Source organism: Polyodon spathula, chromosome 38 (assembly GCF_017654505.1).
Source record: "Polyodon spathula isolate WHYD16114869_AA chromosome 38, ASM1765450v1, whole genome shotgun sequence".
In the NCBI taxonomy this organism is placed as follows: domain Eukaryota; kingdom Metazoa; phylum Chordata; class Actinopteri; order Acipenseriformes; family Polyodontidae; genus Polyodon; species Polyodon spathula.
The window spans coordinates 1,237,021-1,262,171 of NC_054571.1; the positions used below are offsets into that span (position 1 = coordinate 1,237,021).

At 40.5% G+C, this 25,151-nt stretch overlaps 1 protein-coding gene across 2 annotated transcripts in view; it reads right to left on the bottom strand.

Annotated features, from left to right (window-relative positions):
• The window catches only part of col5a3a (collagen, type V, alpha 3a), a 112,144-nt gene that overhangs the window by 74,160 nt on the left and 12,833 nt on the right, over nucleotides 1-25,151 (bottom strand). For both annotated transcript variants that reach the window (XM_041235632.1, XM_041235633.1), the window contains 3 exons: nucleotides 15,569-15,736; nucleotides 12,260-12,473; nucleotides 11,462-11,624 (listed from right to left, as the gene is read on the bottom strand). In XM_041235632.1, coding sequence (XP_041091566.1) covers nucleotides 11,462-11,624; nucleotides 12,260-12,473; nucleotides 15,569-15,736 — 545 coding nt within the window. The remainder of the gene's footprint in view (nucleotides 1-11,461; nucleotides 11,625-12,259; nucleotides 12,474-15,568; nucleotides 15,737-25,151) is intronic.

Consider the following 25,151-nt stretch of genomic DNA (forward strand, 5'->3'; position numbering starts at 1 on the left):
CAAGCCCGTGTCTGCTCTGCTAATGGTGGCTGAACCGTGCGGGGGTCAGTCATGTTCACCTTCCTGCCCAGTAGTTTCTTGACCAGCTACTCTGAAGTCATGCTGCTACTTGCAACGTTAGGAGGTTATAAACACGGCCAGTGCTACAGACACTAATAATAATATTTCACACTAAACACATACAGCTATGGCCAGAAGATTTAGTATTGAGACATTGTTTAAAAAATAAACTACATGAACATAAATTAGATCTTGTATTTAACACCAAGTAATCAAAGAAACTACAAAATGATATCACAAAAGTCTACTGGAAGCCATAATCATAGTACAGTATTTCGTGTTGCATTTCGAAATGTCACATTTTTCCATTTATGTCAGTTTATCATTAAGTATGTGGAAAACTGCAAAGCAGTGTGTAATTCAATATGTCAACGTAACATAATTCAGCAGGTTTCATTCAACTTTATGAAGACAAATTAGCTTATTCAATTGGGTGATGCAAAACATTTGACCAGAGCTGTACATGCATAGCTGATATCTTGAAACAGGCTTAAAAAGGTAAAAACCTAATATACGATCCTTATAAAACAGACTCAGGCACTGCACTCTCTCCCTCTCCTCTCTCTCTCTCTCTCTCTCTCTCTCTCTCTCTCTCTCTCTCTCTCTCTCTCTCTCTCTCTCTCTCTCTCGATCTTGTGCTTAGAGCAACATTACAAGACAAAACATCAGCTGCTCAGACACTGTCTCACGCTCTTAACTGTGTGACCTTACACAACCACTGTGCTATCAAACAGCTTCTACTATAAATAAATACTGTAATTAAGCAAGAGGCTAAGGATTAAAGCGATTACAGGTGTGATTTGTCTAGCCCCTTAGGAGATCAATAGACAGCTCTCTGTTTACAATTTCCTGTATAATGCATTTTAGTTAAAGGTTCAGAACAATATATATTTTATTTTTATATAGCGCCTTTCATAGTGGACCACCATCACAAAGCGCTTTACAGAGGCAGGCTGTGAACTGTGCATTATATGCAGAGTCACTTCCAATAGGACACTGATTTAACATCTCATCTGCAGAGCACAAGGAGGTGAAGTGCTCAGGGTCACACACAATGAGTCAGCCAGTGGCAGAGGTGGGATTTGAACCAGTGACCTTCTGGTTGATGGATTTAAAAAAATAAATAAATAAATAAAACTTTCTATGGGGAAGAGGGAAGATTTTCCCCACATGAAGCAATGGAAGAAAATGTACATTGTTTTCAATGAAAAATATACTTTCTACATTTCATGCTTTGAGAATTTAGCTCTTTGACATCTTCCCCTGGAATGCAGCATTAATCTTTTATACTCTGTAAAGCAATTGCAAGCTGCTAGTAGAGATCTAGAGTCAGTTTGATTTGCAGACTTTAGGATTAGACATGGTTAAACTATAACCTATTAACAACCCTAGTTGCTGCCCAGCATGGCATCAGAGTGTGGTGCCAAAGTGGGGTTCCTTGGGCTAGAACAGGAACGCACTGTATCAATAACACTTGCTTCCTGTAGAGACTGACACTATAATTAGAGACGTGCAAGGTTGCAAAGTTTGAGAACTCTTTACTGCCTCTGATCAAAATGGGGTTATTATTATTATTATTATTATTATTATTATTATTATTATTATTATTATTATTATTATTAATAATAATTAAAAGTAAATGATATCTAATAATTGATCACTTCTACATTTGCCTTCTACTTTGTCAATTGTATAATTCTGTCTTTGTTATCTATCTACCTAACTCTCTGTTAGAAAGCGTTCTAATTCTACATTACAGATGTTCCTTTAATCCCTTAATCAACAGTGATGAAGGGACTGGGACTGTTTCCATTCGAATATAACACTAGCTAATCATTGTGTTCTTTTTTGTAATTAATATACCAGTATAATAATTATACAAGTTTACCACAGTAAATTTGAAGTTTCCTCATGCGTTCCCCATGGCTATCCTATTCATTTACCATAGCTTACCCTGGTTTGCAATGCTTTTTCAATATGATTTGCCATAAGTCTTTGGGCTTTACAATGCTTACCTATGCTTACCTATGCTTTGCAATGCTTTCACTGTGTATTATTCTATTTTGTTATGTCTTAGTATATATGAAAGATAACACTTTATCAAATAGGCTGACAGACTAAAAGGGAGCTACATGGAAGACGTGTCTTTCGATGCAAAATCAATCCCTTTTTCAATCGGTACTACACACACTTTATAGTAACACTGAAAGAAACCTGACCGAATCCAATCCATTTGAACTCTTGAGAATACGCTTGTTAAAGACGTCGTGGTAGACTTGTATTCTAAACGTTTGCCCAATCTTTTTTTTTTTTTTGAGTGTCCTCAAGAGTAAAGGCTGTGCATGTTCAGCAGATCTCTGTCTGCAATCTGCAAAGGCTTCTGTTAAATAATCTTAAACAGGGATGTTGAAGGAGATCAAAATGAGCGATAAGCCATTTCTCTTGGGGGGGGGGGGGTGGCTGAGAAAGCTTGTCTGAGTCATTCAACTTTTTTTTTTCTTTACAGAAATAATACTCCTTGTGCTATTATTTTTCCTCCAATTCCCGCTGGTTCTCATGTCGTCGTATATCGCTCTGAAACCCCACAATTCAGCAATTACATCTATTTGCTTCAGACTCTCTGGGAGCTCTCTTTGTACCAAAATCCGCTAACTGTGCTGACATTGTTTCTGCTTTTGAACTACAACCAAGAACAGGAGTCGGCTCCCAGTATGAGGGATCGTCCAGCAGAGAGAAATGCAATACGAAAACACAGCTCAGTACAAATACAGCTAGAAAAACCCAGACTCTCCTAGCAGACTTGACCAGCTTCCAATGGAACACACAACACCACAGCACAGCCCCGGGCAAGCTTGCTGAAGCTTTGTATCCATGCTGTTGAAGCCAAGTTGTTAAACTGCGGTGCCCGCAAACCTGCCAGAGCCATTGTTCCCAGATATATATATATATCTTACTTGTGAACCCCCTTGGCGGTGCTTCATACTGGGTGCGTGCCAAGCCAGCATCCAACTATCAATCCTTCAAGAGCCTTATACAAAGTGCTTAAATGGTGCCAAGCTTTTCGTCTTAAAAGTTGATGAAACAATAGCTTTATATATATATATATATATATATATATCAATGCAGCTGCAGAACTGTACTGTGTAACTGACCCTTTGTAAATATGGGACAAATACAATTAGATTATATATCTCCAATCAAAAGCAGTGTCTGCTAAATGCACATACTTTTGATCTGTATGTTCTACTAGATTGTTTAAATGAGTTCTCCATCCTCCATTAGCTTTATTCCCATTCTCACCACTCCTTCCCGCGCATTGTGTAATGGAAGGTGTATCAATTTGAATGCATGTTTAAAGCTTGCCTGGGTTCTTTGGTCACACTTCACTATCCTCCACCTCCCCGCCCCGAGGCTCGAGGTAATGTAATTCAACATTAAGGTTCCTTTGCAATTAGTGGCATAGCTTCTGTGTGAACCACTAGATAAAACTGTCTCATTGCTGCTACTGTTCTCCAGGAATTCAGCCAGCTCTATCAATCAATCAATCTGTATTTTATAGAGCGCCTTTCACAGTGGCCCACCATCACAAAGCGCTTTACAAGATAGTGAGGAACAATGCATACAGTGAAATACAGGGCATAGCACATTCAATACAAACAGTAAAAAAAAAACCCAATGCAAATACATTAAATACAAGGCTAGGATGTGACTTCTAAACACTGTGGATGCGTGTGTCACACAGAATCATACTAACAAGATGGAGTTTTAAACCTGAAATAGCAATTCACACAACAGCTAATAACAGATGTCAGGCTTGAAGAACATTGAAAGCAAGCGAGAACAAGCAGGTCTTGGGAGTTGATTTGAAGCGAGCGACTGTGGGAGCTGCACGCACTAAAGCTGGGAGAGAGTTCCAGAAAGTCGGGGCCATGAAGCTAAAAGAGCGCTTTCCGAGTGTGGTGCACGTTCGCTTGGGTATAACAAGCAGGACTGAGTCAGAGGAGCTCAGCTTGCCTGCAGGGACATAGCGGGTCAGCAGGTTGGAGAGATACTCTGGACCTGTGTGATGGAGGGCCTTGTAGGCAAGCAGGGGAATTTTCAAAGTAATCCTGAACTCTACAGGTAGCCAATACAGCTGGGCAAGACAGGGGGTGATGTGATCATGTTTTTTACATATGGTAAGGATCCTAGCAGCGGCATATTGAACCAGATCTGTTAACGGTTTACTTTTCTGGCAACAGTTGTCAAAGATTATTATCCATATTACAGTCCATTGAAAAACAAGTTTAAATTGGTGGACTACAGGCAGGGTGTCCAGCGTTCTAGTTCAAACAAGCTGTAACTTGTCGCACAGTGCCATTTCCTTTGTCTCTCACAACGATTGACTCTTAAATTAAAAAATCCCTTTTGAATCCCACCTGATTTACGCGTGCCAACGTCATTGTTTCCTCAGGTTATAAAATCACTTTTAAAATGTTTTTCTGATGAACTTACTTTTCTTTAACTTAATTTTGTTTCACTAAATATTATTTTCAAATCATTTGACCTGGGGTGACACAATTCAGTATTATTTCTATTTGCTTTGTACAATCCAAGGTCTCTTTGTACCAAAATCCGCTAACTGTGCTGACATTGTTTCTGCTTTTGAACTACGATCAAGAACAGGAGTCGGCTCCCAGTATGAGGGATCGTCCAGCAGAGAGAAATGCAATACGAAAACACAGCTCAGTACAAATACAGCTAGGAAAACCCAGACTCTCCTAGCAGACTTGGTCAGCTTCCAACGGAATTCACAATACTACTAAGCAGTCCCACGCACAACAACTGGTTATAAGAATGTTCTTTTTTCATATAAGGAACATCAAGTTATGTTTTGATTAAATGCATGTATTTAAGAAGCAGGTACGCAGTTCAGAGGGGAAAGACTCAAGCCTGCTTTTTCAAACAAAATTCCATCAAATTGGCAGAAATACAAAATTCGACACTTAGAGGGCATGTCCACACAAGGCCTTCCAGCACTGGTATTTTAATTTTGCTCTGCTGGGCTGTTTCTTTGTCAAACTGGCCTAAATAATGAGGCCAGCTCTCTTTAGATGGATTAATTGAGATACTTCAGAAGCACTCCGGGTTGTCAGCAGGCTTGTAGCTACAATCAGACCGCATCTGTTTTTCTGTTCTAAGAAATAACGGTGATGGGAAATTACATTCATTTCAGCACATGGGAATGTAAACCATACCAAGTGACTTTTAAAACCATGAAATACAAATGCATAAAGGTTTTTTTTTTTTTAATTTGTCTCAATTCTATGCATTACGGCCACAGCTAAGATGTACTGCCATCAAATCCATTGTCACAACAATTCTGCGGCTCTGGCCAAAACTTTAGCATCACCTAGAATTTTAGGATTGAGACATCATTGTAAATAAATTAAATGCACATAATTTAGATATTTTATTTAACATCTTATAATCAAAGAAACTACTCAATGATATCGCAAGGTCAACCGGAAGGAAGCCATAATAGTAGCACAGTAGTATTTCATATTAGATTTCAAAATGTCAATTTTTTTTTATTTCTGGCAGTTTTTCGTTAAGTATATGGAAAACTACAAAGCTGGATGTAATTGAATATGTTAACGTAACATTATTCAGCAGGTTTCATTCGACTCAACTTATGAAGCAAAATTTTGTTCATTCTATAAAACCTTTGGCCGCAGTTGTATAGCAACTCGAAAGTGGCTGCAGTTTAGACTTCATTTGTAGCAAGCCTTGCGTGAACATGCATGAATGCAATCTCGTTTCATTCCCTTCACTGAGATCGACGCTGGGTAATCAGGAGGTACAGATGCTGAATTACTTGCAATATGAACCTAATTCTGCAACCAATCAACCATCGAGGTCACCCGAAACTATCCCTGCTATTTTACTTGTGATCTAACTGTTCTATTCAACCCCAGTAGGAGCATTCCAGCTTGCCCCCTCGCTGAGTAAAGTGGCCATATAGTGAGCTCACTCTATTCATTTCCAGTGGCAACAATTTTCTTTATCATCATGAACAAAACAGAAAATCCCTTTATGCACAGGCGTGATATATTCCCTTGCTGTGTGTGTATAGCATGAAGAGATCCTGAGTGGCATAGTCGGGATCCAACCGGCTACAACAGTATCCTCTGAAAAGCAGAACCCTACCCAACTCTGTGCAAACAGTCACGCTGCTTACTGATCCCCGATAATGCTCCAACCACAACACGCACCCCTTTAAGCAGGTTACTAGTAAACTGTGCCATCTAAATTGGGTAGGTGTGAAGCCGTTACGATGCACTCTACCTGGTTTGAATCCTGGCAACCGAAACAGAAATTATTTCTGGTGTTCTCTGCCTAGCTTCGAATGGATGCAACACTTTCAGCTTTAACTTCACAGACCAACGATGGTGGCTACACTTCTGTTGTTGGTCATTACATTTCTGAATTTAGTGTTGCTGATTTTTCTAAAAGCGCAAATGGCATTCCAGAAGGAAATATACCTTACAGCAAGCGCAGCATTCGCGCATTACTCGAACTCTGCTGAACTCACCTTTTATCAGACCCCTTTTATCACAAGACAGCCGGGCTATTCCACAGGGAGTAGTCTGTGAACTTCTACCCCTCCCGCCACAATACAACAGCAACAAAGCCTCCTAGCAGATTACCCAAACTGGGTTCACAATTTTAAAAAGCCTTCTAATCTGGCACTATATCAGAGCTGCTTTGTGAGACCGAGAACATAATAGCCTCCCAAAGTGAAAAAGTAGTTTGCCTGCCAAAGGCAGCATTGCTCGTCCATTGTTTTCTTTTTTACCGGAAACTTGGGAATCCAGGGCAGTTTTCCAAATATAATCCTCAAAAGAAAGCCAGCAAAGCAAACCAATGCAAAGGTATTTATTAGATCATAGCACGACTGTGTGCTGAAAACCGCTCTGCCGGCAATGGGAAATGGAAGCACGTGGGTGCACTTAAACGGGAATCATGTACACTACAGCGGAATACCACCACTTGGATCATGCAGCCCTGAATTCAATCAAAATTTTAAGGCACTGCCAAAGTTCTACTGAAATGAAATTACATGTCTAGAGTTATGGCCAAAGTTTTGCATCCCCCAGAATTTTAGGATTGAGACATCATTTTTAAAAAAAAAACAAACTATATGACCATAATTTTATTCAACATCATGTAATCAAAGAAACTACAAAATGATATCACAAAAGTCTACCCGAAGCCATACTCGCAGTACAGTTTTTCATGTTAGATTTCGAAATGTCACATTTTTCAGTTTATGTCAGTTTGTCATATTGAAAACTACAAAGCGGTATGTAACTCAGTATAATAATAATCTTTATATAGCACCTTTCATAGTGGACCACCATCACCAAGCGCTATACAAGATACAAAACTAGGGTGTGAGAACTATACATCAGCTGCCGAGTCACTTACAACAACCTCAAAGACAGAGCACAAGGAGGTTAAGTGACTTGCTCAGGTTCACACAATGAGCTGGTGGCTCAGATGGGAGTTGAACTGAGAACCTCCTGGCGACAAGCCCCTTTCTTTAGCCACTGGACCACATAGCCTCCTGATATGTTAATGTAACATTATTCAGTAGGTTTCATTCGACTTTATGAAGCCAAATTAGTTCATTCTAAAGGGCGACACTTGGCCACAGCTGTATATTAAATGGTCATAGCGGCGCTATAATTTTAATGTAATCCCGGCTATAGCCTAACCCTTTGTGTAGCAAAGTTATGAAATCCAACACGTCAAACACTGAGAGCAAGTCTCTTTATTAGTGTGTTTTTAACAGTATAAAAAATGTGCCTATTTAAATCGTTTAAAAATCGACAGCGATATGTCGATCTAGAAACCACCAAGCAGAAAACAAAAACTGTTTTTTTTTTTTTTTTTTTTTGGTTTTACGGAAAGGAAACTGTAACCATAATTCAATCCTTGCATCGATCAGCACCTTCTGCTGTGTCAGCTCACCTGCCTCCTTACAGAAAAAAAGCAGCCCCAGCCACTGGCAACCTGTGCTGGAGCAAAAACTCACCAGCACTGCAGCCTGCCTGCAAATCCACGGTCTTTTCATATCATCTCAGGAATGCAAAGGAGAATATTTCCATTCGCTACAAAACTTTTTTTGATGTTCTGATGCCCCCCTGTCCCCCCCCCGTCCCCCGGGACAAACAAAACATAGTTACTGCTTCAGGCTGCAAATCAAACTTCACTTACAAAAGCTGACAGCTTTTTTGTTTGTTTGTTTGTTTTATTCAGGCTGTGGATTGAGCCCTAAACAGATGTTAGCTCTTTAAAACTCTTTCAGAACCAGCATACAGTATGAAAAAGGCATTTGAATTTGCAGAATTACCAATTTCGGAGAAAACGGGGTGTGCCCTCATTCCTCTTGTCTAACGTTCCAAACAAGCCTTTTTTTTTATATACCTAACCTGCGGTGACATCATTCTTAAACAATGCATTCTTGTTGAAACTGTTTTCCAGTATAGCTTGGCATCCTCTTGGCCCTTCTAATAAACCCGCTCACAATTCAAGCATTTGACACACACCTGCTGATAAGATATATTACTACAGGAGAAGAGTACAAGACACTGACAGCCTCCATGTATCACACCCAAACAAGGAATGTCTCCTAATCACTTTCACAAGCTTGCCTGTACGTCGAATTCAAGGAAATACACATACAAAGCAACATATAAAATAGAAAAAAACAGAGCATCGCAGAGCATTTGAATGCAGGCTGCTCTAATAAGAGCATGATGAAAAAGTCTTAATAATTTTAATAAATAATACAAAAGGAAATATAGGATTTATAATATGCTTGTCACAGGAATGTCGGGGTCGTCACTTGTTTCTCTGCAGAAAATACACTTGCGATAAAAACTATAATAAAAAGGACCTCCTGGTGGCTATTTCAATCTGTACTGTAAAGTAAGCCGGTAATATCCAATCCCATTGCCAAACCTTTGAAGTGGTACAGATATCGGAAGGAGGTTTTGACTCAAATGTAATCAAACAGCTCCCAGACAGCAATCGCTCATCAAAATTGCTGCAGGGCAACAAGTGTGCTTTTTTATCTTTGTTTTTCTATCTGTTTTTTTTATTTTTTTTTTATTAACTCTGGTGTATAATTTCCCGGAGCAGGTAGGAGCAAGTTCATAGTGCATGGTTCACTGAGTTCGGTGCGCTGCGTGGAAATGATAATGACAGGATTACAAAAGCTGTAATTACAGTCCAACCTGCACATTCAAAAGACGCTGTCATCAATCGAAAGCAACAAACTCTGAAAAAAGGGGGTGAGGTCAGGGGTGGGGTGAGGTCAGGGTGACTTGGGACGAACCCAGACGTACCTGACTTTCACTTACAAAAGTGAAATCTCGTTACACTCAAAAACACAGAAACATTGGCTGCAATAGTGCCGTAGTTCAGTTACAAACCAGGCTATTATAACACTTACAGGCCCTTTTAACGGATTACTTAGCATAGTAAAAGCACAGGTAACCTTGGAAAGCATCTAGTAAAATAAACATGATAACCACGGGAAAAGAACAGTCAATGCTAATATACCATGCTATGCTTTGCTAAATGCTAATATACCACGCTACGATTTGCTAAATGCTAATATACTATGCTATGCTTTGCTAAGTGCTAATATACCACGATATGCTTTGCTAAATGCTATATACCACGCTATGGTTTTGCATGAGAAGTGCCAGGGCAGTAGTACTGTAGTCCATGAAACTTGTTGCCCAGACATAACTACTGACATCTTATAATCTGAGCAAGCACCCCTTAACTTTTATCTTACAACAGCGGCATGACTGTAGAAGCAATCTCCTGCACGCCATCGATTAGCTCCGTCGGACAAGTGGATAAAAATATCCAAACGATCCCAACTGTGCTTAAAAATGCCACAATACACACACGGCAACAACAGTGAGTGGTGGGAATGTGAGTAAGTTTGAAAAGGGGACAACGCAGGACACTTAAGGTTTGTAACAAAAAAAAAAAAAACTTATTTTGGTGACATGACATATGAAAAAGAAGATTTTAAGTACGATAAAAGCAGAAACCTGGCAGTTGGCAAAACAAACCAAATTGTTCAGAGGCCGCCCTTGACAAATCCCAATATACCGGGTCAGAGCTTTGGAAATTACAGTGTGGGGCCTGCAAGCTTAAACGCGCCCAGCCTTCTCAATCAGCAAAGCCCAGCTAAAAACCGACCCGAGAGGTATGCAAGACACACGCTATTTAAACCCAGAACCACCCACAGCACAAAGCACGTCCGGACAAGGCAGCCTGCCTCCAACACCATCCCAGAAGACCTGTCAGCTACTTCTGCGATCCCCCCCATTCCACTCAGGCGTGTGTTTGTGGGTGAGGAGTGCGCTGTGCTATGAGGCAACGCTGTCGTGGCAATACCCCCAACACTCCAGTTAAGAGAAGTTCAGCGATTCTATTCAGTGAGATTCGTTGTGACTTTTACAGTCATCAAGGAATATTTATCTCTTTATAAACAATTAAAATTGGATCTGCCTCTTAACAAAAGCTCTGTTGCAATGTTATAAAGGAATTAAACCCGAACATCAATGCTCAGGTAAAACTATAAGAAACTTTAAGTCAAGTGAACAAACCCTGATTGGTTAGCAGAGATGGAACTCGCTGTGAACATTCTGATTCACGTATAAGAAATCTCTGGTAAGGGATTGTCCAAATTCCTGTATATCTTATTAGAAATCATAGATCTGAAATCAACCTTCTGCACACAGCTATGGCCAAAAGTTTTGCATCACCCAGAATTTTAGAATTGAGACATAATTATAAAAAAAAAACAAAAAAAACTAAAAAAAACAACGTGGACATCATTTAGATCTTTTATTTATCATCGTGTAATCAAAGAAACTCCAAAATGATATCGCAAAAGTCTACCGGAAGCCATAATAGTAGCACAGTAGTGGTTCATGTTAGATTTTTAAATGTCATATTTGTAAATGAGTCAGTTTTTCAGTAAGTATCTGGAAAATTACAAAGCGGTGTGCAATTCAATATGTTAGCGTAACATTATTCAGCAGGTTCATGAGCAAAATAAGTTAATTCTGTAGGGTGATGATGATGCAAAACTTTTGGCCATAACTATAGAAGACACAACACAATTCTAAAGTTAAAAAACAAACGATGTTTTGTTTTTTGCCTTTTTAAAATAGTAGTTCCGATCTTTGCTTTTAAGATTTATACTAAATTAATTAGATGTTAGGGGAGTCTTTTATTCTCTGCGCGACCCTACTCAAACTGCACAGACAGACATCTCTGATAACAACACGACGATGCATCAAGTTGCAGAACAAGTCGGTCTTACCTCAAATACTTCCTCGTCCAGCAGCCTGGTGCCAAACACAGTCACACCGTCAGTGCTGATAACAGGACTGTCTCCTCTCAGCAAATCAAGAGTCTGATACCTTTTACAATCCAGGTACATCGTGACGGTCTGGCCTTCCACACTGATAGCTACACGGTGCCATCTAGGGTAAAACAGTACTTAAATTATGCAACTGCTTCCTCTGTGCCAGTTAAAACCTTACAGAGCACAGGCCGCGTATTTATCTACAAGTTTACTCCAGTGTTTAATTTGATAAGTACTTTGTAGGAAGAAAAAAAAAGACTACAGGAGGTACGAAACTACAGACAACAATTCACTAGGTTATGTCCACCTGTTAAACTGTAGATTGTTTCTGGCAAACATTGCCACTGGGCTTGTGTTACCCTTTCATAAAAACGCTCTATACTGGAATAAAATAAAACCAAAAAACTCAATGCTCAACGGGCCAGCTTTAAACCGCAGTTTGCATCATTTGTTTGCAGCACAGGCACACTATTATTAAAGCGTTTGTAGCGAGGACAATAATTCTATGCATTTTCCATTACAGGTCTCAAATGTGTAGTTTTGAAAGAAACATGCACATGCATGCAGAATATATATATATATATATATATATATATATATATATATATATATATATATATATATATATATATATATAAAGAAAGAAAGTTCTCAGTTTCTATGCCTTGCTTACATGCCTTATACATTTAGGTTCCTTGTTAAATACGCCTGCCCCCCCCCCCCCCCCCCCCCTTTAATATATGAGGTCCGTACTTTCCGTCTGCGAGGTTGATCTTCTTGAAGATGGGGTAGTCCTCGGGGGGTGGCTTGCCGTCCTGGTCCTCGTACAGGAAGACGGGGGAGCGTCCGATCTCCAGCCCCAGCTGCTGCACCCCCTGATCGTCGTAGACCGACAGCAGGAAGAACTGGGTGCCCTTCTTTGCCTTGACCGTCGTCATCAAAGAGAAGTCCACGGGGAATGGGCGGTCTGGGAGGAGAAGAGAACAGCGGCATCAAGAACAGAGCAGCGAAAAGGAGAATTGGTGGTCACTGACTCACTGTGTGTGACCCTGAGCAAGTCACTTAACCTCCTTGTGCTCCGTCCTTCAGACGAGATGTAAAACAAACAAGATCCTATAGGAAGTGGCTCCGCAGCATCAGTTGTTGATGCATATTTCACCCCCTAGTCTCTAAAAGCATCTGCTAAATGACTGATTAATAATAATAATAATAATAATCTGATCTGTTTATACAAACTGCCTGGACACATGATTGATTAGGACCTGGATCTGTCTTCCCTGTCCAGTGTGGAGCATGTTCTTCGGGACATTGATAAATCTGTCTGGAAGGCTGTAGCTGACTTAACAATACTGCACTTGTAACCCGATGGCGATGGCAGCTTTCAGTGCGTTAATAAACCCACCCATCAGCGTGACGGTGACGTCAGGGGTCATCCTTGACCACCATTGTGCGTGTTTGAAGCTGGCCTGAATTCATCATGGCGAACCTTTTAACATCGAACCGTCGTCTTAGCTAAATCGAGGGCTGAAATCAGTGCGTGATGACTCAGCCTAGTGGTGTGTGAGCTAACGACTGGGTGGGTCTATTCGTTTGGGTTTAGACACTCAGTGTAAACACCCTGCGTTCATGGAGAGTCCCATCCAATAAATACGAAAGACGCAAGTTATAGGGAATAAACTTCCCAGGAAACATGTAACTGAAAAGAAAAGACTTGAAATACTATGAACATGGCAGTAATAATTAATATAATAATAATAATAATAATAATAATAATAATAATAATAATAATAATAATAATAAATTGCAAATATGAATCGATAAAGCTGGGTGAAATACTGCAGTTTACAATAGAAAGATGATCGAATCAGACACCAATGGGGTTTGTATTGAACACATTCTTTGAATAAAAATCTAACTGTTGCGGGCTTTATTCATCAAGCTTATTTAAAGATGTTAGGGCCCAAACACAGTGTGTATTATTACTCTGCTGCTTGGAGGGGTTGGGTGGGTTGTAGCAGTTTCTTCATGTGCTTCCCGGAAGTGCAATTGCTTGATCTGAGCCTAACCAATTTTGTTTTATCTTTATTCAGTTGTCAATTTTTTGTTGTCAACTAGAACCGACAATAAATCTCTGGCCTAATGCAATACATTGATCCGACTGCTGCTTCATCTCAACATGGATATAGTGGAGACTGGTATTTAAACCTGACCCTGAAGATCTAAAAAAACTCTCTCTAGTTGCATCCGAAGATAAAACTCGTGAGCTTTCAATCAGAACAGACCAAAGTCAGCATGCAGGCCAATGAACTGGACCCTAAAAGCAGATCCGGAGGGTTTGGATTGTCAGAGTCCTATTTTTCCTTCTATTACTATTCTTTTTTTCAAATACGCAAGGGCCCACTGAGTTACAGCTGGTTGTCAGAAACAATAAACTCCCCTCAGGCCCATACATCATGTTCATACACTTCAAACTTTTGCCTTTTTTACTCGGCAAAAAAAAGGGGGGAACGAATGCGTTCTTTTGTGCCTCCGAGGCAGGTGGAGCGCTCTCCAGTCCGCTCGTGACAGGCTGCCTTTGGTTAGATCAGTCAACATCACGTTTATGAAGATCTAAAGACCCTTATAAAAGTCTGGTATTTATGCACGGTACTTTTGCAGTTTTACCCTGCTTTCCCCATCGTTACACTACACGTTTACCATGGTCTACCTTGATTCCACATGTTTATTAATATGCTTTACACTACCTCGCTGGCCTTTCCGATGCTTACCTGTGCACATACCTCGCTATGCTTTATTACACTTTGCTGTGCTTTTACTACAGGAGACTTTTATAAGGGGCAGCTTGGGGAAGAACGACTGCAAAGAGCTCAAGATCACGATTTTCGTTTATTTAAAAGTTTATTCTGAATCACAACCCTGGTTCAAGAGACGTGCCTCTCAGATCAGCGGTGTCCGATCAATCCCAGTCCTGGAGGGCCAGTACTCCACTCCGGGTTTAACAGATCAAATGAGATAATGAACTACTTCAGGGTCTGGGTGCAGGTTTAATTGCTGAACAACTTAGAACAGGGTTGGAACAAAGACCAGGACTGGAACAGCCCTCCAGGATCGTGACTGGCCACCCCCGTCTCATACAGGTAAACTCTATAACAGGCACAAATCACTATTCAAAATGAGAATCAATTTACCACGTCTTACTTGATGACACTCAAAATGTACCCTTAATTGAACTGATCATTTGCTTAATTAGACCTTTTTTTACTTGTTTTCAGCTCTGAAACGGTTGCAGAGTTCAAATAAGCTGTAACATTTCATAAGTAACTTGAGCGGTTTAAGAAATTAAAACAAGTAAAAAGGTCTAATTAAGCAAATTATCAGTTCAATTAAGGGTCTAGTTAATTAATTGAGAGCTGGGTTGGAACGGAAACCAGCAGACACAGGGGGTCCCCAGGATCGAGTCTGAGAACCTCACAGATGAAGGGAAACTTGATATTAATATATTTGCCATTGTGTAATATAATATACAGCTATGGCCAAAGTTTTGCATCACCCTATAGAATGAACTAATGCAGCTTCATAAAGTCAAATGAAACCTGCTGAATAATGATACGTTAACATATTGAATTACACACTGTTTTGTAGTTTTCCATATACTGAACCAAAAAACTGACAAAAATTGAAAAATGTGACATTTCGAAATCCAACATGAAATACTGTACTGCTATCATGGCTTCCGGGAGACTTTTGCGTTATCATTTTGTAGTTTCTTTGATTACATGATGTTAAATAAAAGATCTAAATTATGTTCATGTAGTTGTTTTTTTTCAATTATATCTCTGTGGTGATGCAAAACTGTTGACCATAGCAGTATAAACGTATTAGTTTAATTATTTTAAGTATCTTTTTAAGAAATGAAAAAACGTTTCGTCTTTTTCAATGTCTTAAAGGAAACGCTTGTCGTTGAATTTGAGTTTTTTTCAGTATTTCTTAATGCAGTGCTGCTGAGTGTTTGATAGCTCTGGATGAAAGTTGCTGGTTGACCGAACTGAACCCCCTTCTCACCTGGAAACAGCTTCTTTGTCGGAGCGCTCAGCTGGATTTTCTTTGATATCCTGAAGGCGATGTCCGGCTCTTCTCCACCTTTCCTGCTCACGCACAGTCCTGCGTCCAGAACCACCCCCTCCATGGCATCTGAAATGTCCAGGACTCTCAACACATCGATGGGGTTTGCTGTGGGGCGGGAGGATAGGAGAACGAGAAGAAGAAACAGTTCTGTTAAAAAAGCAAACAGCTCTGAAAACCACTCGCGGTAGAGCTTCCGCGTTTACAAATTTAAAAGAGTGCTGGTAATTAACAGCGTGCTGATACTCAGACTCGTAATTGCCTTTCAGAAGCATCGATCAGCAGGTATTAAATACATCCATTCATTAACGCGTTGCTTTCAAAACAGGAAAAGCCGTCCCTCCCTCACCTTTACAACTGAGTACCAACCAATGGCAATTAATTCCAGCATTATATTTACGGCAGGACGACAGAAAAATTTGCTTACGATCGGCTTTTAAAACACTCAGTTCTGAAGTGAATTACCACTGACTGGAACTCCATTGTAAAGGTAAGGGAAGGACGGCTGTCCTTGTTTTGAAATCAACCCATTCATATATGGATTTGTTTAGTCCCTGTCGATACATACTTCTTAAATGAGTCCAGCCCTAGCTTACACTTAGGGGGGATTTGATCTACCTGTACACCCGCTGGGATAAGTCACACCTGGATTTTATTAGAGCATTTTACAGCACTGGGGAATCGCTATAAAATGCTCTAATAAAACCCAGCTGTGGCTCCAGCTGGCAGAGGGGAAAAGATTGATCAAACTGGCCCTTTGAAAGAAAATATAAAACTGACATTTGGAAAAGTGTGCAATTAAACCTGGTTTAAACAACGCTCCCCATAATGGTCAGCAGTACAGAGAGTACTAAAATAAACTGTTTGAGCAAAACCAATGGATGAACGGAGAGGCTGATATAAGCAATGATTAGCCTAGTCCTAAACTGAAGTGTTTACACATTTAAACCCAACAGCCTAAACTCCTAGTTCATCTGGTAACCCTGGATTAAATCCCTTGGCCACTCCCTTATTCCTGTATATACAAATTACAACAATAAATGCAGGGATCATCTGATCAAAGTAAAACCATTTAAAAAAAAAAAAAAAAACAGGAGATGGTAGCAGTGACCTAGTCTTTTTACAACTGTGTGTCAACCGTTTAAACTACCTATGAAAGAAGGCGGTAAACAGACACCAACGGAATTCTGTCTCAGTCTATAGCACAGCTTGAACGAATGGAAGCTAGTTTTGCCCCCAAGCCAGTGACTCCTCATTTCGTCCACTGCGTCTTAATTATTGCTCCCGTTAAACGCTCAACACCTGAACTGAAAGGGACGTTTATTTTTGAGACACCTCCACAGATCACATTGAGCTACGTGTGACCTATTTATCTACCTCGAGAGATTTACCCGTGACCCAGTAAAATACTCTTTTAGAGGAAAGACGGAGTTTTGTGAATGTTGCGTTTTCCTACATTTACAGCTACAGGCAAAAGTTTTGCATCACCTAGAATTTTAGATTTGAGGAAGCCATAATAGTAGCACAGTATTTCATGTTATATTTCAAAATGCCACATTTTTCAATTTTTGTCATTTTTTTTTTTTTTTGGTTAAGTATTTGTTAAAACTACAAAGCGATGTGTAAATTCACTACGTTAACGTTACATTATTCAGCAGGTTTCATTCGACTTTATTGAAGCGAAATTAGTTAATCCTATAGAGTGTTGCAAAACGTTTGCCTGTAAACATCTTTAACGATCACTCTCCCTGATTCAGTAAAGCAGACTGTATTGTCCAGCCCCATCAGATCAGCAAACACTGCAGCACAGGTCTCATCTGAGACTACCTGCCTTATTTCTAAGTGCAATCTTTCCATACAGCTAACATTTTCTTTACAAAAAAGAGCTCTATGCAGTGGAAGACCCCAGCAAGAACCATTTAAACAGAAAGACCATCTTAAAGGAGCTTTTAAATATACTTGCGTCTTACTAGAATTAGTAACCGCTACGGTTAGCACTCCTTTAAGAGGGGATCAAGCCATTTTCTTTGGCAGGCGCTGAAAGAGAATAACTTCAACTACACAGTGATCGGAGGGCAGTAGTGAAAATGGTAACGAAGCTCATGAAAGGGCTCCAGACAGCAACAACAACATTATTAACCAAATCACTGCGTCCCTATTCAGATTCGGGCACAGAAACACTTTCTGCATCCCGAATTCCATCAGAATTATATAACCCCCCCTACCCCCGATTAGCTGTACCAATTAAGGTACGAAACAGTTAGTATGGTGCATTGAGGGCACACTAGCCCTCTCTCCCTCCTGTGTCCCCTGCATTTACAGAAGCAGACAGCTGGAGTAAGGTTAATTGCTCAAGTAGTTTTTGTGTGCGCGCGTGTTTGTGTGTGTGTGACCCCCTGCGTCCTTTGGGGTCCTGAGAAGGCGAAATTAAAACGGGGAGGACCACATTCCTGACCAGGTCACCGGGACGCTAACAATGCGGCCCCCAGCATAACAAAAGTCACGGGTGAGGGATTCGTAGTTGGAAAGCAGCCTCTGCTAATGGGGCAGCGCGTAACGTTTTGTTGGTTTTCTCCCTGCTGGTTCTTTTTATGCTTTACTCAACACTCTGAAGTTTCCGGCTTTTTATGAGACAAAGCAGGGGCAGAAGCAGAGAGGGTATCTCTTTAAAGATACCAATATGTGCTGCACAACATCGCAGGAAGCGCGTAATGGTTCACTTCTTTATACAGTAATAAGATAAACACGGATATTTTGACACACACTAAGCAGTCACGGATTACTGATTGATTGTAATTTACTGTGCTTTCAAAAAGTTATAAGTGGTTGGACCAGGGTTCAAATCTGTCTTCAGCAGGTCACAAGTGAAATGGGTTTGGTGGATAACATCACTACACAGCGGTTTATTTAAATGATCTCTTTTAAACAAGTGCTGAATCTTGATTACACCATCATCTGATTTATAAACCTGGTCTTTCGCAGGCCTCTGATCAGAGTGATGTTACTAAGGGCGTAAACACCTCTAGAATTAAGTCGCTGTTGGCAACTTGAAATGTCGCTGAATCCCGTGATTTCTTTGTAATCAGGGAGTTCTCAGAAGAAGCTGGCAGCCACGATTCTGCAGGCACAGATCATGTCGGGCAGGTTCTGATGCAGGGAAAAAATGAACCACTGACTGGAAACATCATGAAAATGCAACGGGAAGGTGAAAACAAAATGCAATATTAATTTAGCATTTAATGGAAATTCAAACTTGATAATGCCATCAGGGAGCTGGTGGCAGCCCTCGTTTGATCAGGTTGATATTTCTAAACCCTTGTTGCAAACTAAGGGAAAAAAATAAACGTCTTCTTTCCCTTTTCAATATTTGCTAGGCATGTTCTCAAACACACTTCGCTTACTCAGATACCCAGGTGCAGCCTAAGCTTTGTTTACACAAAAACAATACTAGCGGTGGAGATGTCTCCTTTCAGCCAGGCTTAGCCTTTCAAGACCTCTGAGACCTTTAAGATCGTTAAGCTCTTTAAACACTGCAGGCTGCCGCGGGGATAACTGAGTTCACCCCTGACAGAATACCCACGTTACCGTTCAGCAAACTACAAAGACTCGCAATTAGATTTATATAATTCAGACTTATCGAAGGATAGAAACCTTGGGATAGTTTGTGGTGCTGGGGCTTGGGGTATAAGCATGGCAAACCAGAGTAAACTCTGGTAAGAGCATAGTAGATCCATGGGAAACACATGGGAAAACAGCTAAATATAATCGTTAGTTGTACCACGAAAAATGTCGACCACGACCACAAAGCGTTTTGCAAGATACAAGACTTTAGTTCTCTGCGCGTCACAGTGCATCGCTGGACTTTCCTGTTTTCACCTGCGTCTCTGTCTCACATCTGTTTTTGCTGAATCCGACTAAGGATTGCTATGGATTCCTCTTCCCTGCCGATGTGAGCGGCACCGTGTGCGGCAATCGTGGAAGAACATCGGGAAAGGACACAGGCTGTTCTGGGCTTTTCTGGGATGTTTCTATGTTGTTATGTGTTGTATTATGCAAAGAATATAGCGCCACACGTCCCCGCGTGTTGCTACAACTTTTAACATTGTTAACATCATGACTTATAACTTTAAAGTCTGTTTCAAAGCTCTTGTCAAAGTGTCTGCTGCAGTGCACTGGGGTTTGAGATCCGTCCTCTAAAGCTCTGGCTTTTCTGTTCCTTAACCTATCATGGATCGTTATTGCTGTGTTACCTGTGTGACAATGCAGGGGGGAAAAAAACCCTTACACTGTCAGTGCACTAGAGCGGACATTTTGAAAAGAGCTTTGAAACAGGCTTTAAAGTTATAAGTGTAAAAAGTTGTCGGTTCGACTCGTGATTTCTGGGTCTGTGTCTTAAATACGCACCCAAATGCTCGTTCAGACTGTCCGTCGTGTTATATGGGTCTCTCAAGGCAGTCTAGAGACCGTTCAGAGGGACCAGCTATAGTGCCTCCTCAGCCTGGGAAGGGATAAGCTGTGGCCCCATTCAAGAAATTCCATAGAGCTGTCAGTATCATGCATTCCCTTGGGTGCATGATTAAAAATGAAAATCAGCAGTACAGACCCCAATAAATACCTGGATTCCGATGCTCTATATAATCTGATCTCCGGTGTAGGATAAGCGGTTCTATCGATATTTGTAAATCTTTGAAGTGGGGCAGAGAGACGGACTGAGGGACAGGTGTCAGTCTCCAGTCTATATCGGTGTGACAGAGTTCAAATGATTCTTGGTGTTCGATCTCCCTCCTGACCTGCGAGGGTGCTGTGTAAAGGGAACGGAGTACCCTGGACTAAATGGCATGATAGTTTATTCCCATGGGTAGGTGGAAGTCGGACATCTAGAAAAGGGGCGGAGCTATGGTACCCGAACGGGAAACAGCGTGGCATCCGCGGATTGGAGGAGCGGATGTTCTCATTAACCAAGGGGTCATGAGGGAGGGTATAAATAGGGGTCGTAGTGAAAGTGATCTGTTCCTTTGTAAATGGTTAGAACAACCTAGAAGGAGAACCCTGTGATAAAGTACAAGCAAGTGTTGTGTTTGTTTGTTTGTCAAGTAAAAACTGTTTGTTTGTTATTTAGACAACTAACATCAAACCCGGACCCCAGCTCTTCCCTTCTCACGGAGAAACTGTCTTTGCACCACAAGCACTAACTCACTCACTATAGGAACTGTGTCTGTGTTTTGTGTTACGTGTCAGTGTAAACTGGACTTTTGGTTACAGGTCAAACCTAGGGATTACAAATAAAGTGACACACATCCGCTGTATCACTTTACACCATTTACTATTTACAGATGTTTGCCATAAGGTTGTGGACATTGAAAATCAATAAACACCTTTGCACCTGTAAATCACTGTCTGCCTGTTCCTTCCACACTTCTGCATTGCCTTCACCTGCACTCACTTGAGTACTTTGCCACAGTCGGCTACAGGGGATAATAATTAATACTTTGCAAGCCTCTCACTTCTCTGAAAGAGAATGCAAGTTCTAAAGGGGGTTGAGTTCAGTGCCTGGAGGTGGATATCCCTTTGTTCTTGCCTGGAACAGCACATATTAAAGTTTGAAAGCGAATATTGACCTCTTTGTACACACTTAAGGGCAAGTTGAGCTCTGCGGTGGGATACATAAAAGCTCTTTAGTGGCCGTGCAAAGAAAAAGGCCCCGACCGCCCTTACAAGAAAACTGTCCTCCTTGAATGAGAGAGCCTCATTAGCGCTTCCCGTCAGACAATATAAATATGCATTGCATAATACAGCAAACAATGAGAGGACCCAGCAAGGCTTTCTCCCAGTGCACTGAAGATTCAAATCTTCCAGTGTTACAGGAACCAGCTGCAAATTTGCCTGCTCTTGCAAAGAGAGAATGTGACCTCTGGGCAATGCAAAATAATTCCACAAAATTGCTGCAGAAAGAATTAGGCTTTTAAAGTAGAGATTAGCCAAATGAAAGGCTCCTCCAAAACAAATCTGTAAAGAAGCATAAAAAACTGTATATTCAGGAGATCGATCCATTCCTGGTTTTAGTAGGAGCTTGCTGAGACACACCTGAGCTTGTTACCTATGCATTCTGGCTAATCAAGCTTATGGTAAAACCTGGAATGGGTGAAACCGCTATTCAGTAAGAGTCAGTAATTTGTCTGTTAAAGTCTATTATGACTTGCAACAGCGAGTTATTCCCTAACAGAAAATGATTCTAGCATCGCGCTGAACTGCGGGTAGATGTCGGCATTGCAAATGATCCATGATCCCCGTACTAAATATGAAGAGGGACAGTTCAGGACGTGCCATGAGCTGGAATCCAATTTACAAACTCCAGACACCATTATCAAGTTCCTACAAGTAGCTTGAACAGGGTCCATTAGATTAGAAAGAGAAAGAAACATCAAGCAGTAAAGCCCTGAGAGAAAGGGAGGCTTGTATACTCTCTGAACAGCCTCCCTCAGTTTGTTTTTATTAATAGAAAAAGGAAGCATGGTATTCTAAAGGTAGCGGCCATTCACTATAGTACTCCACATACAGTAGTATACTAGAACAAATAAACTGCCATGCTTGAACACTAATGTACAGAACTATAGTATTGTAACCAAACACAGCCCAGACACAAAGGGGTAAATGTTAAAAGAATCAAATCACTATTCCAGACACACTATCAGCAGGCAATGCAGTCAAGTTTCTTTCAAATGTTTTATTTATTTTTGCTTTAAATTCTGTCACAACCTGAATTGATCTGTTTCAGTTTGAGCCGTGCCCCTACCTCATGCATTTTTTTGTTTTGTTTTGTTTAAATCCGCTCTTGAATAATGGCTAGTGAGAGGTGTCTTGACACAGCCAGTCAAATCATGTCTACTCACAGTACGAATACTCAAGAGGTTATCTGGAAGTCGTCTCTATAAACAGGTGGTTAACATGTGTTTGATTCATCAGCATAGTCTCAAAAGACAGTGGGTCCTGTTGCATAAATAAGTGGCTTAAAAGGTATACTTTTCTCGACCATCATTTATTACCTTTCGCGGTATCCCTGCCCATAAATTCTCCTGCAGATAAGTGGGCAGGGGGTTAGGTTAGCTGCCCTCCCCATTAGACCAAAAAATGCAGGTGGAGGCTAGGGAGGAGGAGGCGAACTCTGGCGCACAGCGGGAACGTAAAAGATTGAGGCGAGTTTAAAATCCTTTCCTTGACGATCATTGGATGTATTGTTTATCGAGGGACAAATGAGACACTGGCTCTTCGAGCGACGATTTAGGTTAAAGTGAATTCCCTGCCAGAATCACTGCTATGCTTAATGCTTGGTCTCAGAGTAAGCCTGAACGAGGTGGAATTCATACAATGAGGCCTGTTTAAAACAGGACCCCTACAGGTGCACCCCAGTAATTTCTTCCCCTTGAAAGAATGAATTTGTTCAAGATTTGCAATGGAGAAATATCTGACTGTGCCAGGCCAGGGTGAAATCGCCAGTGCTCAAACCAAGTAGTTATTTTATTACTGGCCTCATCAGAGAAACAGGAAAGAACCCTCAAAGCTAAAATATCCACTTCATTCACTGCATGCACAATTGTACCACGATTAGTTTCCTAATCTATGTATCTATTTTTACAACTCGTGAAATATATTTTTTCTTTCATCTGTAATGAATCTCCACTGTGTTTCCTCCATCCTTCTTTAAATCTACGACTGTATGCTGGATCAATGGAGCACAAATCTAAAAAGAATATAAATATAAACTATACAGCTATGGTCAAAAGTTTTGCATCACCTACAATTCTAGGACTGAGGCATAATAAAAAATAACTAAAAAAAAAATATGAACGTATTAATTTAGATCTTTTATTTAACATCATGTAATCAAAAAAACTACAATAGTCTACTGCCAGCCATGCCAGTATTTCAGGTTAGATTTGTTCAATTTGTCAGTTTTTCATTAAGTATATGGAAAACTGCAAAGCGAAGTGCAATTCAATACATTAACGTAACATTATTCAGCAGGTTTCATTCGACTTTATGAAACGCAATTAGTTAATTCTACAGGGTGAGGCAAAGCTTTCGGCTGCACAGCACACTTCTCGTTTCTAGGTTTTCATTGTGGCTGACAGCCAGGTTTTGCGGTCTGTCTTGAATCCAGCATTCTTCCAGTACAACCACCTGTATAAATTAGATCCTAATTCACAGGGGAATACTTTCCAAGCATTATGGGTGGCAGATCACAGTGTGCCAAATAACTCTTTGATGCCTTACAACAGTTCAATACTAAACGCAATCTCTTATGTTTCGCATTGTACTATAGTTTAGAACCATAAAAAAAAAAAAAAAAATGTGTTGCATTGCATTTCTTGTTTTAATCTGAGGGACCCATCTTTACAAAAAACCACCTGCAAAGTTTTCCACCGTTGCTTTCATCTAGTGAGCATAACAAAAGCTGCTGAGCTAGCACTGGCCACCCAAAGCTGAGCTATGGAAAAACGGGTGCAAAAAAATGGTTGCATTTAAAAAGCACTTCAAATATACAATTCTAAGGCATACCACTGTATATTTTCATAACCATGATGACCTACAGCAAAAATACCAGAGGCAGGTCTTTGAAGTTAGTAATGCCCAACATTGTGACAGATAGACAGACAGAACATACAGCTCTGGCCAAAGTTTAGCCTCACCCTATAGAATTAACTCATTCTGCTTCATGAAGTCGAATGAAAGCTGCTGAATAATCTTACGTTAACATGTTGAATTACACACCGTAGTTTTCCGTACAATTAATGGAAAAACTGACACAAATTGAAAAAATTTAACATTTGGAAATCTAAGATGAAAAACCGTACTGCTATTATGGCTTCCGGTAGGCTTTTGCAATATCATTTCTTTAACTGCATGATGTTCAATAAAAGATCTAAATTATGTTCATACAGTTTATTTGTTTTTTTTTAAATGATGTCTCAATCCTAAAACTCTAGGCGATGCAAAACTATTCCTGCACTGTTTGTTACGTTGGTTTACGGCTTTTTACGTTTATGTTATATTGTAACCCGGTCCTTTGGGGAGCTCGCTGTTTTATTTGCTTATCTGTGCACTGTGTTTCCAGTTATCCTTGCAAAGAGTCACTGCAGGGATCTGGTATAAAAGACCTGTACAGAACTGAAGCACAGCAGACATGCTGTACAATGCAAATCGTTACTGTACCACTGCACAGGTGTGAAGTAGTGGCATGTTTATAAGGACGCTAACAAGCAAGCAGACAAAGCTAGCTAGCTCTCTTTTTTTTTCGCTTGACCAAGGTTATTTTTGCACTTACCTTGAAATGACTTTTTACAGCACTTTCACTGTGTGTTTATCATGCTTTACTACAGTTCGCCCTGCTTTTACCTTGGTGACTGGCTGATTTACCGTCAGTGTCAGCGACAGACATTTTACGAAATTGCTGTTATTGTCCACTTGCTTTTGTCTAGCTCCGAGAATGCCTGCCTGCCTGCTTTTATGTTGAGAACGGATAACT